The sequence below is a fragment of the Chaetodon trifascialis genome, chromosome 3 (assembly GCF_039877785.1).
Source record: "Chaetodon trifascialis isolate fChaTrf1 chromosome 3, fChaTrf1.hap1, whole genome shotgun sequence".
NCBI classification, from domain to species: Eukaryota; Metazoa; Chordata; class Actinopteri; order Chaetodontiformes; family Chaetodontidae; genus Chaetodon; species Chaetodon trifascialis.
In genome coordinates this window covers 4,684,552-4,698,301 of record NC_092058.1, presented here as the reverse complement: position 1 = coordinate 4,698,301, position 13,750 = coordinate 4,684,552, and the positions used below count along the sequence as shown (strand labels likewise).

At 40.8% G+C, this 13,750-nt stretch overlaps 2 protein-coding genes across 2 annotated transcripts; both read right to left on the bottom strand.

Annotated features, from left to right (window-relative positions):
- Positions 1-2,326: 2,326 nt before the first annotated feature.
- On the bottom strand, positions 2,327-6,444 carry LOC139329229 (complement C1q subcomponent subunit C-like). The gene is made up of 7 exons (XM_070959421.1): positions 6,350-6,444; positions 5,029-5,144; positions 4,888-4,950; positions 4,041-4,194; positions 3,792-3,932; positions 3,101-3,227; positions 2,327-2,785 (listed from the first exon to the last, which is right to left on the bottom strand). Exons 2-7 carry the CDS (start codon positions 5,132-5,134, stop codon positions 2,651-2,653), a joined length of 726 nt encoding a protein of 241 aa, XP_070815522.1. The 5' UTR covers positions 5,135-5,144; positions 6,350-6,444; the 3' UTR covers positions 2,327-2,650.
- A 2,798-nt stretch (positions 6,445-9,242) lies between these two features.
- LOC139329228 (complement C1q subcomponent subunit A-like) lies at positions 9,243-13,576 on the bottom strand. The gene is made up of 7 exons (XM_070959420.1): positions 13,517-13,576; positions 12,151-12,323; positions 11,687-11,863; positions 11,039-11,115; positions 10,259-10,375; positions 10,066-10,146; positions 9,243-9,659 (listed from the first exon to the last, which is right to left on the bottom strand). Exons 2-7 carry the CDS (start codon positions 12,311-12,313, stop codon positions 9,507-9,509), a joined length of 768 nt encoding a protein of 255 aa, XP_070815521.1. The 5' UTR covers positions 12,314-12,323; positions 13,517-13,576; the 3' UTR covers positions 9,243-9,506.
- Between the last annotated feature and the right edge of the window lie 174 nt (positions 13,577-13,750).

The following is a 13,750-nucleotide window of genomic DNA, read 5'->3' as shown; positions in this document are numbered from 1 at the left end:
CTGCAGCCATAGCCAAGTAATGTTCATTCTTTCTGGAGAGAAATAAGAGGCTGGGTTGATAAGCCTCTGGTGAATAAACAGAAGAGCAGTACAGTCTGACTGTTTGTATGTTCAAAGGAAACTTAAGAAAGGAAAGTTTAAGCCATGGTTTAACTGTAGGCTGAGTCCTAGTTTACAATGATGTGCACTTTGTAATTTTATCTTGTATCACCCTGTTTTGATCCCTTAGAAAGGGTTGTTGAAGGGGCTTTTCTGTAACCAAGCATTTATTTTTTTGTCATCTGTTTATTGACAGTGTTAAATTGTGTGAGATTTGATTCATTCAAATGTGAATGACTGCTCAAAGTGAGAATGTTAGTGTGAAATATAACACTACACATTGTTTTCAATAAAAAACATTTGCACAAAGCAAGCCTATCCACTTTTCCATGTTGATAACAGTATTGAAATGATAATTAATGGGACATTTAGAATAAATAAAAATGTGCGATTAATTTGCGATTAATCGCGAGTTAACTATGACATTTATGCGATTAATCACGATTAAATATTTTAATCGATTGACAGCACTACTCATCATATCATCTTTGTATGTTCAGTTCCGGCAAATTTCTAATTATTTAATTGTATTTATCTGACAAAGCAATTTGCCATTAGAGGAAGTGAAACAGTTTAACAAGAAGTCGGGAAAAACTCCACCTGATGAAGAACTGATGATCAAGCACAAATGAATGTGTCTGAATTAAAAAAAAATCTTTCCTAATTATCATTTTGTTCTGTTTTTCTCTGGACTTCCTCTTTGTTGTTGCCTCAAACATAAACTGGTTTCCTGGCAGCGTGATGCTTAACCCCAGCTGGGATGCCAGTATCTGTTCCACAAAATACTTAATTTGCTCAACAGTATATATCAAACAAAGAGCTGATGCATATTTGTTATAATTACATCATGTGAAATATGCCAGTTTGCCATTTTTCTCTCTCTCAGATCCTCTTTCCATTTCTTCCTCCATTTGTCCATGTTTTGTTTTCTAGTTTTGCATGTTTGGATCTAAATATAACAAACCTTTTTCTTTGTTTTGTCCACCTTTTTGGGGACCTGTTGTCTCACCTGTAAAGGTCTTCCCATGATTACTTGAGTTCTGGGGTCATTGTCAGTGTTGGTCTGGAGGATGCTGTCAGACTTTATTAATGCAATTAATTAATTAATGCAATCAACAATTTGTCGAAGTCACCAAAGGTTTAATGTATGACCCTTAAGAGTTTCATGAAATCAAACCCCATTGTTGACATTATAGTCTGTATTTTTTTTCTGAAATAGCCATTTAATGTCCTCACATTTTTACCTCTCTATATGGTAGATTTGTGTTGTTAGTGGCAGAGTCCACCATTCCCATACTGGACTGAGGTTGCCTTCACATGCATGAGGGATCCTCTGGAAATTAGGGTTGCATGTAATCCAGTGAAATTTTAACGGCCTCACTGTTCACTGTCACCTCTCTTTACACCTGTACAGTTGTATGAAGTTGCTGCCAATGCAAATGCACCAAAGTGTTCAACTGGCAAATTAAACAACTAATCAGCTGATGGAATTGACAGCAAATGAAACAAACATGTTCTAATTATTAAAACAGAAGAGGGATGTTAAAGTTGTGTCATTATATTCAGTGTAAAACCATCGCATACAAGACTGCATCGTCTGCATAAAGATTGATGTGCTGGAGTGATGAATGTCACTGAGGAATGAGGATGCAGAAGCAGTACACAATGCTTGATTTATCTGAAATGAATCCAAGATGGCTTTCACTGTATTCTGTGACCTGAATAGGATTCAGTTGTATCACCACTTAAATGTTGTATGCTAAAAACACCAGCAGTGGTAACCGAACTTCGTACTGGTAACTGAAGTTCTGGATCACATGTCCTGTGCTTGTGAATGGCTGAATGCATACCATGTGACTCCTTGTCAATTGGTCAAATTTTAGGTAACTCAGCAAATCAGAAGAAAGTTCTTTGTCAAGAAGCAGGACTATGAAAACTGTATTTTGGGGGAAACACATTTTAAGGCTGCTGCCTGTTCCTGACCTTAGTTTTTACTAAGCTGCCTCTCCTCATTGTAGCGACACTCTTTTTCTACTTACAAACATCATTGCATTTGTGCATTATTTGATGGGTGTGTCAGTGCTTTTAGACAGAATTATGTTTAGAAAGCTTTTAAATAAGCTGCCCATCAAACAACATAAGAAGGAGTTGAAGTCATCACAGCTGAAAATGGTTGTCAATTCAAGTTTCACACATACATTAAAGGAAAATAACACTCTTGGTCAATGCGTTTTGTGTACTTTTAAATTTATTATTTTTGCTTCATTTCAAAGAGTTTACACACACTAGATATTGACTTTACCCTTCTGTAGCATTTGTTTATATTCTTTGCATTTATCATTATAACAATATTTTTCTGTTTCCTTATTGGCCAGGTCTCTCTCAAAAAGAGATTTTTATCACAACAAGACTTTACTGGTTAAATACAGGAACACTTTGAAAAGGTTAAAGGGTCATTGTGAAGGAAGAGAAGGTTTCAGCCTCAGAGCACTGCTGTAAATCTGTTTGGTAAAAGTGAGGACAGAGGGTGTTTTATGTTTCCTGTCCTGTGTCAGTGAGGGTGCAGCAGGAAGCCAGAGAAGACACTGTAACCGGCCCGTTGTCCTCTCATCCCTCTGTAGTCTTTAGTCTCCAGCCAAACCTCCTGATCCCTCGACAGGTAGACCGCCAGGCCACCTGCAGTCACCTGCAATCAGCGCCAGTTGAAAATTAATTACAGCATGTTGGGGTTAAGACCTGCCATTAAAATGGCTAAATCTCAGCAAAAGAAAACTGCAATCTTAGGTTTACAATCACACCATTTGCGACCAGGTTATGATAACTTGCCATAGACCACAGATCAGTATGTTCAGGGTTTGTTGTTGTCGTTTCCCATAGTGACAGGGATTTTGAAAAAGGTGACATGCAGATAGTGGAAGGGTCTACCATTGGCTGAAATAGGGGGCCAATCACAGGCTCATATCCACAGTCAACATCATAAGATATTGCTTATTAAGCATACTTGTCTCCTGTTGCGCCGATGATCGCAGAATGCTGTCAGAAGTGTGTTGTCCAGCTTCATCAACACACACAGTCGGTCATCTAAAGAAGCGTGGAACACAAAGTAGTACGTTCCCGGGACCCGACACCTACAACAAACAAACGTCCTTAATTCTCTCGAAGTGGCTTTGAAGGCATTTCATTTAAGAGAATTGTTTAGTTTTTAGCCATGCTAATGAGCAGCATAGCTCTGGATGGCATTATTGTTCTATTGGTTTGCTATTGTTACATTTGTAGTTGAATAAAATGTCTCAAAAAATATTGGATTGCTTGCAATGAAGTCTGGTACTCAGATTCATGCTCCCCTCAGGACGACTCGTAATAACTTGGAGATGGTATCTGCCTGAAGAAGATCTGTAGTTGTTTGAAATGTCCCTAACCAGGGAGCTGTGATTCCAGTGTGCTCCTAGAATCACTACTTTAATTTGTTAAAACAATTTTTGAATTGATAAATGCATCCAGCACCTGTCTCTGAGGTTTTGTGGATGTGCAAACAATTGTAGCTTAAAAACTTTGGTTTTACCTCTTGTGCCATCGTCAGGTCAAAATTTGAATTTGTCCAATACTTTTAAATACCTGCTAAAATAACAAGATTCCCAGTATACTCCCATTATGGTCATTGCTTTGAGTAAAAAAACAGGTGGTATTCTCACCTGAAGTGTCCAGTCGCGACGTCGTAGTCATCGTTGATGTTGGTGATGACGTTTGTGAATCGAATGACGCTGCCTTTGTCCGGGTATTCGTTGGTTCCTCTGGCCACACTGAAGGCTGCCTGCTGCTGTACACCAACAGTCCTGCAGCCACAGAAACAGCACAAACTGACGTTCAGAGCTCAACTGACCCACTAGTCGACCCCTGGTGAAACTCTGTTGTCCCTAACAAATGGTGATTTACATACATACCCTGGATCTCCTGGTTCTCCTACAGGTCCAGCCATCCCTGGAAACCCTGGTTGCCCTGGATCCCCACTCTGACCGCGTTTACCGGGGAATCCCGTCACCCCCGGCTCCCCCTTCTCTCCCTTCTGAAGGCTGAGACCGCCTTGCCACACTGGTCCTATAAACAGGCTGGTCATTAAACATCATAACCAGCCACACTGACCTGCTGCGTCTGACAGTTTAAAGGAAGAGTTGAACATTTTGGGAAAAACGCTTATTTGCTTTCTTTTTGAGAGTTTGATGAGAAGACGAGTATCAGTCTCATGACTCATGTCACACAAGCTTAGCCAAATTTACAATGAGGGACAGGAGGCAGGAGGAACAGCGAGCCAAGCTTCATCCAGAGCTCAAAAATTAAAACGCTCGATCACATCTGTTTAAAATAATTACCACCTTCAGATCTATTTTAGAATTTATGATCAGAGTTTCAAGTTTTCTGACCTGAAATGAGCCGAATTCTCTAATCCTGCCAGAGTAACTTTATTATGATAATAATTTGACAGCCTTAGCTTTATTAGCATGCTTTCCAGCATACAGTGAGTTTCTGTTAGCTCTCTGAAAAATATTCTTTCCTCTAGTTTGTCTAAAAAGAAAAAAAAAGTTTTTCAATGGAGCAAAACAAAACGCTGTCAGTATTTGACAAAGTGGGAATGAGAATGGGTCAAAACTTTATACAGATAAATACATCCACACCTAAACAGCTCTGTGTTGGACTGCTCACAGTGTGTGTGTGTGTGTGTGTGTGTGTGTGTGTGTGTGTGTGTGTGTGTGTGTGTGCGTGCGTGTGTGTGTGTGTGTGTGTGTTGGATACCTGGTTCTCCTTTCTCTCCTCTGTCTCCATCACGACCGTCTCTGCCAGGCATCCCTGGAAGACCTGAGGACGGACAGAAAGTAAACAAACGAAACAAAAAGAAGCACATGTATACACATACACAAACATGCATGCACGTACCTGGAATTCCTGGTATCCCTGTTGCTGGGCAGGTCTCCATGGCAACCAGCAGGGGTACGGCCAATGAGAGCAGGGCTCCAATCACGAGGAAACACTGATGGAGCATGATGGAGGACCTGACAGGGAGAGGAAGAGACGAGGAAAGATGAGAGGAGAAGAGGACTTGAGGAAAGAAAGAGCGGGGAGGAGAGGAAAGGAAGAGAGGACAGATGGAAAGGAGTGAAGGAAAAGACATGAGGAGACGAGAAGGAGAGGAGAAAAGGACAGAAGAAGCAAATAGCAGTGAGGAAAGAGGAGGGCATGATAAGACAGAAGGAAAGAGGAAAGGAGAGGAGGAGAAAATGTGACAGACTGGTGGAATGTCATTAAAAACATTTACTCAAGTTGTGTAATTAAGTACAAATTCGAGGTACATGTATTTCCATTGTATGCAGGTTAATAATTCTACTGCAGGCAAATATTTCTTTAGTTACTGGTTACTTTTCAGAGCAAAACTTTTCATACCCAAACTTTCATACCCAATCTCCAAACGAAGAAATGTTCCTTAATATGACGATTCTCTACTTCTTAAAGTAAATAAACTCTTTAAAAAACCTGGAAATTGGCTGGAAAATGCATCCTCCCAAAGCTCATGAGAAGTGGAGTTTTTGGAGATATGTGGTTCTCGCAGGACAGCCACACTGTAAACATGTGATGATCTTATATAATATGATGCATTGCGGTAGATTTAACTGGCCAACAGTCTATGAAGTAGTTCAAATGAGCAGCAGTGAAATGTAACACACACACACACACACACACACACACACACACACACACACACATGCAGGACTTTAACAAGTATTTTAGTGTGTTATTCTTCAAAGTATTGCTCTTTTTACACAACTAAAATATCTGAACACTTCTTCCACTGTGATAGAGCAGGAGGAGAGAGGAAAGAAGGACAGGAGATGAGGCAAGGAGACAAGAGAGGAGATGAAGGAAGAGCTAGACGGAGGAAGTGGAGAAGAGGAGGAGGAGATGGAGGAGACAAGCTGACAGTTTGGTTTAATCCATGTTGACAACAGTACTCAAATGTACCACAGTGCCTCTGAGCAACTGATTCATCTGCAGAAAAAAGGACTCAAAGTACTCTTCAGAATAAGATGAAATGTGAGGTCAGATGAAACTGATCAAATATCAAAGTCCTCTTTTCATATAAAAACACACAACAGTGAAAGAAACAGGAGATCAGCTTGTTAACACAAGCAGATTTTCTTTTTCACTTCAGTAAACTGAAGTAAATATGAAAAATAAATGTAAAAAATGTTTAAAAACTCACCTGAGTGAAGCGACTAAAAGACAAATGAAACCCAGTTCAGCGCAAACTGAAGTGAAGCTGCCAGTCCTGCAGCAGCCAGAGGAGGAAGCCGAGAAGAAACCAGAGATTCAGCAGCTTTTTCACCCAAAATATTTTTCTGAGATGACTGTGGGTAGTTCTGCAAATCAGGGAGGTTACCGAGAGCTGGAGAAAGAGAGAGAGACAAAGATGATGATGAAACAACAGATCCTGAAACATTAGAGGAGCGTTCACCAACATTTTCTACGTTTAGATTCCAAACGTGAAGACTGGAGCCGCCACTGTCCTGGTTCAGGCTTTCTGGTGACTTTGGAAGCCGACTGGCTCCCAGTTTTTGGGTTGTGTTGAGGTTTCTGTGCAGGCCAGTAAAGATTTTCCACACAAAATGGGGAAACCCATTTCTCTGTGGACACAAAGTTGTGTCGTTCACCATTAAACCATTAAAGCAGAGAACTTTCACCAAATTGTTGACACAAAGTTGAAAGAACATTATTGTCTAAAATACTGTTTACTGTAGCATAAAAATTCCCCTTAACTTTAATTAAGAAGTGCAAACATGAAAAAACAAAAAACAAACAAAACAGCCCAAGACCAAAAGCACACCTGGAAAGGGGTGTCCACATACATTTGGCCATGTAGGGTACATTTACTTATGCAGTGAATTGAATGAATTGATCGTCTGATATACCTTCTTCCTGGTGCCATAGAGCTCCATTGTTTCCCAGAAACTATTAAATAAACATCAATGAGCCACCATAAACACACACACACTCCAGTTTTTTTTCCAACTAAATCACAAGGACCAGCTGTGTATTAATCCACCACTGAAAATAGTTCCCAACAAATCCACTATTTCCTCCCATCTGAGTGACTTTCGATAAAAACTAGTGACTACCAGGAAGCAACAGAAACACATGGTGGTTGGTGTCGACCTTTTCCTGGGATTTGTTGACAGTAAAAGAAATGTAGAACATCAACAACCACATCTTTTGAGTCCTAATGAACATGATGGATGTCTGAATGCATTTCCTGTCTAAGAAAACAGAAAACAAACTGCCAGCACCCCCACTTCTGCCCCCTGTGGCTGGCACAAAGTTCACCCCTGGGCCTGCTGCCTCGTGCTGGTGGTGTGCAGCACATGAGATCCATGAGAGTCCAGGACCTTTAACTCCAACCACCCCACTTCAACTTCTGGCTCAGGAAGCAGCAGGTTTCAGCAATCTAATCAAAATGAAACAACTTCACACACACACACACACACACACACACACACACACACACACACACACACACACACACACACAATGTGGAAGGGGTCAACTGAGGATGTGCCAAAGTGGCAAAAGTGTACTAAAAAGAAGAAGTTCATGTACCAAAAGAGTTTCACTTCCATAACCTTCAGAGGGGTCACACGAAGCTTTTCTGTGTAAATAAAAGGAAACTTTTTGTGCTTTTATAATCTTGATCTGTGTCACTCTTCTCCGCTAAAGTGATTAATTTGATAGCTCAGACGGGGAGATGGACGTGAGTGGTTTGTGATTGGATGAGATTTTGAACAATCCTTTTGTTCTCTCTGTTCACTGGAGTCAGATGAGAAGATGGACATCAGTTTCATTTCTGTGCATCCAGTAATAGGTTCAGGACCTGGTTAGCCTAGCTTAGCACAAAGAGTGGAAGCAGGGGGAAACTGCTAGCCTAGCTCCCCCTGCTAGCCTAGCTCTGCTGATATTCTGACCTGACTCTGGGTGCCTTTAGTATTTTTCCATGTGGATATCAGTATTTGTACCAAGGTTTTTAGAGATATTACTGGTTTTATCTGCCTTGACTGAGACAGAAAAAGTAATGAGATTATGTTTTAGGCCCATTCATTCATTCATTTTCTATACCCGACTATCCCTTTTGGGGTTGCGGGAGGTGGGGGGTGGAGCCGTCAACGGGCAAGAGGCGGGGTACACCCTGAACCGGTTGCCAACATATACAGACAGACAAACATTCACGCTCACACTAACACCTAAGGGCAATCTTAGAGCAACCAATTAACCTAATGAGCATGTTTTTGGTGTGTGGGAGGAAGCCGGAGTGCGCGGAGAGGGAAGAACATGCAAACTGCAGACACATGCAAACACAGAAAGGCTCTGTGTAAATTTTGCCCGAACCAGGGATTGAACTGGCAACCTTCTTGCTGTGAGGCACACAGCAGGTAATGCGTGCCGTGCCGCCCCTGTTTTAGGCTCATGATGTGCATATTTTTTTTCATTATTTGGGATTTTGGTAGAAAGTCAGGAACAAGCTAGCAGTGACTTTTTAAAATGATCTCTTCACATTAAGTTATAGGACATTTTTGAGCACTTTGCGCTCACACTGCGCTTGAATGAAAATAATCTGGCATGAGATTTTAATTCAAAATGTGCATTTTGATGAAGCTCATTTCTACCAGTAAATCAAAAACAACAGCAAAAGTAAATGATGACCAAAAGAAGTTTTTATTCTGTTATTTATCATCTGGATTCACTAAGTTTGTTGTTTATGCACAGTATGATTGAAAAACAGTGGGCTGCTTCCTCTGAATGGAGCGTCTGTTGGTACAGGTGGACAAGCAGAACTTTTTGGCTCAGTTCTGGCAAAAAAGTTGAATGTGGTTCATTTTGCTGCAATGTTTACATTGCAATCATTGCAACGAATAATACAGAGTATTGCTACTGTGATAAAGTTGTAAAATCCCGTCTGTGGGTATTACAAACCTGATAAGCCTGTAAATTCATGAATTTGTTTTTGTGTTTTGAAACGACGTGAACATTGATGACATTAAAACAACAACAGTAGAAAGACATTTGGAGTTTAAGGAGCGACAACAAAATCAGTGATTATATCCCTCTGAATTATACGTATCATTCCTTTAATCTTACAAAACAAACTCACACTTAATAATAAACTTTAATTTTGGTTTGGCTACATTCACAGACAAAGTAAACATTCAAAGAACATTTACATGAGTCAATATGAAGACAAAGTATAGAAGTGTCACAGATGTTAATGGGATGTGAAAATGTGACCTGAAATCAGAGATTTTTGGATGGCAAATTGATGAAGGGGTGCAGTCTCAGGTGTGCAGCACCATGCTGTCGTGAAATGATCCTCTTCATTCTGCGTTAGAGAAGAGCAGGAAGCCGCTGAAGATGATCTGTTTTTCATTAGTGTCTCGTGCCTCAACCTCTCTCTGCTGGTCCTTGAAAGACTCGAGCCAAATCCTCTGTCCAGTTGTCAGCTGTAAGACCACGCCCCCCGACAGCACCTGAACCGCAACACAGCCAATCACAGCACAGCTTCATGACAAAACCCAGCAGTTAACAGATTGTAGAAACCACAGATTATTCTGTCCTGTAAACCGTCCGTCATCCCAAAGAAGCCTGAATTGTGTCAGGATACAACAAAGAACTAGACCAATGATGTCTGAGGACGTGTGCACCATGTACTCCACAGAGACTGGAAGGTGTTGAGGGAAATAAATGATCAAATCAAATCGCAGACTTTGTCACTCAAGAACATCACCAGACTTCCTCCTTTGTTCCTGTCATTATAGTTATTGCCACTAGAGGGCATTTTAAGTTGAACGTAAGCATGTCGTCTTGGGGCGCTCGCTGAAATGATGCCGGTTTCTGTCGTTATTTGTAAACTTAAAGAAAAATGTTGAAACTGACCTGATCAGTGTTCCTGTTGTAATCACAGAATCCCACCCTGTTGAACGGAGGGTCACTGGCTATACCCAGACACACGCTAACCTAAACACGCAACACACAGGTTAATAACGGAGGTGATGACATATGTATGACACGTTACAAAATGGTCCAGATACGAAGACGTGCAGCAGGAGAAAAAACAGCGGGGTGTTACCTTAGCCACAGAGTGGAAGGTGAAGTAATAAACACCAGGTACTCTGCAGGTGAAGACACCTGTGGCTGCATTAAAGTCCCCAGGTATGTTGACCACAGTCGTCTGGTAGGTCACTACCTGATTCGGACATACACACATGCAGAACACAAATAATAAGATAATACAACCTGAAATGTTAAAAGAAAAGCTAAAGAACTGGGTGAAAAATGGCTCTATGTTCTTAGATTTTTCTAGAATATGAACAATCCTTTTTTCCTTTATTCCAGCAGACATTAAATGTACAATGTGTAAGAACTGGCCACCTGCTGAAGGTCCCTCCAAACAAACAGGGGTAGATAGCTCAGTTAGCTGTGCAGCCAGTGGCCCTATTAGCTGACGGAGTCTGCCTGGACTGGGAGCTCGGAGCTTGATTTGATTGTTGGTTTTACACTGCGGGCAAAGGGACTAGGTTAAGCAGCCCCCCAGTGAACCTTTCTTGACATGTTGTGAGTTGATTTTGTTTATTTATTAGACTAAAAAAGGCAGCTTGTGAAATGTCAAACTTGCCACTCGCACACATCCTCAGCTGAAGCTACCACCTCCGGAGGTCCAAAATGATATTACAAGACAATTAGCGGCTAGCTTGCTAACCAGCTAGTTAATGAGTTAGTTCATAAAACAGAAATATCTTACGCATTGCACTTTTAAAGACAGACAGAAAACATCTTTTATTTGGTAATATGTTGCAGATCTTAAATGTAAATGAAACAGGTGAGAGACAGAGAGGTGTCATGGATGAACCTTGCCAAAGGTGGGATAACTAGGATCAGTCCTCATCACTGAGAAGGCGGAACGGGCCTGCTGAGGGGAGTTCTCTCCTAGGAGCAGACAGGACACACACACACACACACACACACACACACACACACACACACACACACACACACACACACACACACACAGGTGTCCTGTTAACAGTTTTACAAACATCTCTTTTATAGTGGAGGTCTATGGGGAAAATGCTTTTTGGGCTGCACAGGATTTCTTTGCTGCAGTACTGTGAGTGGCCACTAGAACAAACTGGTAGCATCTATTAATCCATCAGGGTCTGCTTTCTCTGTTCTATTATGACTGCAATTTTGGATTTTTTTCTTTTTTTTTTTTTTAGAGTTTGTTGTGTATATTTTTGTTTTCACCGACATCATGTCTGTCTTCATTTGGTGACTGAATTCTGCTTATTATCACTCATGAATATGTTCTTAACAGCTAAATGCTGCTGGCTCTCAGTCAGCTAAGCTAAATCCCATCTACCCGTTTTATTTATTTCATTTGTTGAGGAGCTGTAGCAGGCAGGTTCTGCTTGTAACGTGATACACACTGTGTGTTATTACATATAAATACTGTATGTTAGCATGATATATACTGTAGGCTGCAGGGTTGTATCATTACCCTGTCCGATGCTCTTCCCATCAGGGCCAGGGTGACCGGGTGTTCCAGATTGACCTGCTGGTCCCAGATCTCCACGGTAACCTTTAGGACCCATGACCCCTGGCCTGCCTCGAATCCCAGACTCCCCCTTCAGCCTCAGCAGGACAATCTTGTCCACTGGGCCGCTGTCCATCACAGCTGGAGACAAACAGATTCAGGTGATAATTATCTGTAGTTTAATCACTATGAGTGCCCCATTTCACATTGTTTCTTATCACTTTATTCATTGTTATGCAGATATATAAACATATCGATTACAGTCGATTGCAACGACCAGGAGAGAATCCCGCATGCACTGATTCCACTTACATTGGAAGGACAAGGCAAGCAAACCCACAAACACACCATAAAGTGGAGAGTTTGTGTCCATGCAGGATGCTGTCAGAACAGCAACAAAGCCCAACACATATTCAGGAGACTTCTACCTGGCTCTCCTTTTTGTCCCTTCACTCCAGGCCGTCCGTCTCTGCCGGGGATGCCTGCCTCTCCTGGGCGGCCATCTGTTCCACTACAGCTCACATCACATTGGCCAGTTGTCAGAAGCAAGGCCACGCCCACCAGAACCAGCAGCCCATAAGAACCTCCCATGTCCGAAACACTGGATTGAACAGTGATATTTAGAAGAAGGAGAAGTCCTCTGCAGTTTGTCCTGGGAATTTAAGGGATGCTGACAAACATCAATCATTTCATATCTTGTGTATTTTCTATGTTGATCCCAGTATTTGTATATTTAGATATGACTGCTTTGAGGATGACAGTATGTCTCTGGTATAACTTCATGTCTGACAGTGTGGGAAAGGCTTTGAAACATCGCTCAAACATTCACATTAGGAAGCAAATTTTACAGGAGAATATAACCCTAACAGTTAACTGAGTAGATACAACATGGAAATTCACATTTTTTTGGTGTCATGGAGGGTAGACTATAACTCTGGCCATGACAATGATTCAGATTCTAAGAGTAATGAAATTACAGATTGCATTTTTTTGTAATGAGAAAGAGTAAACATCACCATGTAACTCCAATGTTACACAATTCAAAGATAAAGCAAGTAAATGTTCACTGAAGTGGTTCAAGTTGTTTTTCAAGTCGTTTATATCACAGTTTCATATTATTGACTGCCTGGAACAAAGAAAACAAATAAAAGCTGATGGATCCATTTTAGTTCAGAATTCTTCAATTCTTTGTCCAACAAAGTATTATGTGTACTATTATGTGTATGTGCACTGTGTCACATCTGTCTTACATGTCTTGTTTGTCATGTGCGGAGAAAGCCATCTCACTTATCTGTACACCAAACCTACCTCCAGGTATAAATAAAGCCATCCTAATCTAATCTAATCTAATCTAATCTAATCTAATCTAATCTAATCTAATCTAATCTAATCTAATCTAATCTAATCTAACAAGCATCAATCTGAGGCAAGATGGTTCACAAAAAACACACACAAAATGACAGAATTCATTCACACACACACACTCAATCTAAAAATAAAATATATGTAAAGATTGAAAAAATAAACTTTTTAGACCCAGCATGCAGTGTTCATCACCACAAAGGCTCAACTCAAACTTAATCTAAAACACGTACGAGTGAAGGATTCTAACCAGTAGAGAAAATGAATCGGTCAGTTTTGATATAGATTTTCATCCTTTCAGAAAGCCATTATTTTTCTATGAAAAACAACCTGCAGGTGTTTGAACATAAACAAACATTCAAGAAAAACATCGCCTTTTTCTGTCCTGAGTATTTCAGCACATTTGAATGTTGGAGACATTATTTTACTCACCAGAGTTTTACGTCTCACCAGCGGAGATTTGAAGCCGTGATGAATGAACGCGGTTTCCTCTTTTGGTGAGCAGATCAAGACTTCTTATTAGACTAAGAAGCCTGTCTCTCGCACACACACACACACACACACACACACACACACACACACACACACACACACACACACACACACACACACACACACACACACTCAGTTGTGTTTCCATCATTTATGGGGACATTACAAAGACTT